Source organism: Trypanosoma rangeli (assembly GCF_003719475.1).
Source record: "Trypanosoma rangeli strain AM80 chromosome Unknown Tra_15.4_contig_00124, whole genome shotgun sequence".
Taxonomy (NCBI): domain Eukaryota; phylum Euglenozoa; class Kinetoplastea; order Trypanosomatida; family Trypanosomatidae; genus Trypanosoma; species Trypanosoma rangeli.
The window spans coordinates 17,521-18,553 of NW_021705868.1; the positions used below are offsets into that span (position 1 = coordinate 17,521).

A 1,033-nucleotide genomic window follows, 5' to 3' on the forward strand; every position below is an offset into this window, starting at 1 on the left:
CAAACAAGTCACATCGGATGTCAATACACTTGCGTAGGGGGACGGGCTCCGTAAACATCTACGTCCGTGTTTGTGTCTCTACTATTTTTTTTTTTTTCTTATTCGTGTGTGTGTGTGTGTGAGTGCCTGGCCGTAGTGGTCAGCTCCCATGTGCAAATTTATAAATCGTTGGCTCCTCGTTCGTTTCGTCTTGTTTCTCCCTCTGCAAATGTCGTGCTTGCATGTGAGGCTTGTTGCCGTCCATCTGAGGAACTGCCATGTCGTGCGTTCCAAAACAGTTCATATAAAAACAAAACACAAAGAAGGGGTACGCTCTTATTTTTAGTTTTGTTCGCAGACACGCAGCAGTTGTGTGGGCGTCTGCCGCTTTACGACGTGCCCCTTCGATTTCCTCCCCATCCATGGAGAACTCGCGCTCCTTATCGCAAAAAGGAGCACCGTCGCCGCAGCATCCCTCGCGCATGACTGACCCGCCATTAAGGCTTGCCTTTCAGCATGAAGGCTGTCACCGTGTTTGCAACTCCCTGGGCTTCTTGTCCCTCTTCACTACCTCACCGTTACTAATACAGACACGCGCACACACACACAAAGCCCCCCCCCCCCCCCCCCCCCCCCACCCGTGACATCCATGCACGTCTTAGGGAAGCACAAGAGCTGCAATTTCCTTCTCACCAGTGCCAGATATAAGACAAAAGCCGGGGGCCTTTAAATGTCGACTTGTGTGCATGTGTGTTTTTCTCCTTCTCTCTCTCTCTGTGTTCATTGCAATAACTCACACAGCAGACTCCCACCGTTCTTTCACATGCGCAAAGAAAATACCAACGTCAAGATCACTAGTAAAACGGAAACAGGCCACGCGTGCGTGCATGCAACAACGCCGCGTCCTCTTCATGTCTCCAGGTCTCACCTTCTGGCGCCTCATAACATATTATGAAAGGCCTACGTATCCGTCAGTGGCGCTTCGCACAATGGACTGCAGCCCTGAAATGGTAAGTAAAATGATATTGAGAAACACAAACAAACAAACAAAAAC

General features: G+C 49.8%; 1 protein-coding gene across 1 annotated transcript, besides 2 other annotated features; it reads right to left on the reverse strand.

The window, feature by feature from the left end:
- The first annotated feature begins 104 nt into the window (after positions 1-104).
- Positions 105-125: a microsatellite.
- Positions 126-139: 14 nt separating this feature from the next.
- TraAM80_04306 (uncharacterized protein) lies at positions 140-463 on the reverse strand (the record flags this gene model as incomplete). The annotated part of the gene is made up of 1 exon (XM_029381239.1): positions 140-463. The coding sequence occupies one exon, from the start codon at positions 461-463 to the stop codon at positions 140-142; it is 324 nt and encodes a 107-aa protein (XP_029238916.1).
- A 128-nt stretch (positions 464-591) lies between these two features.
- Positions 592-619: a microsatellite.
- Positions 620-1,033: the final 414 nt, after the last annotated feature.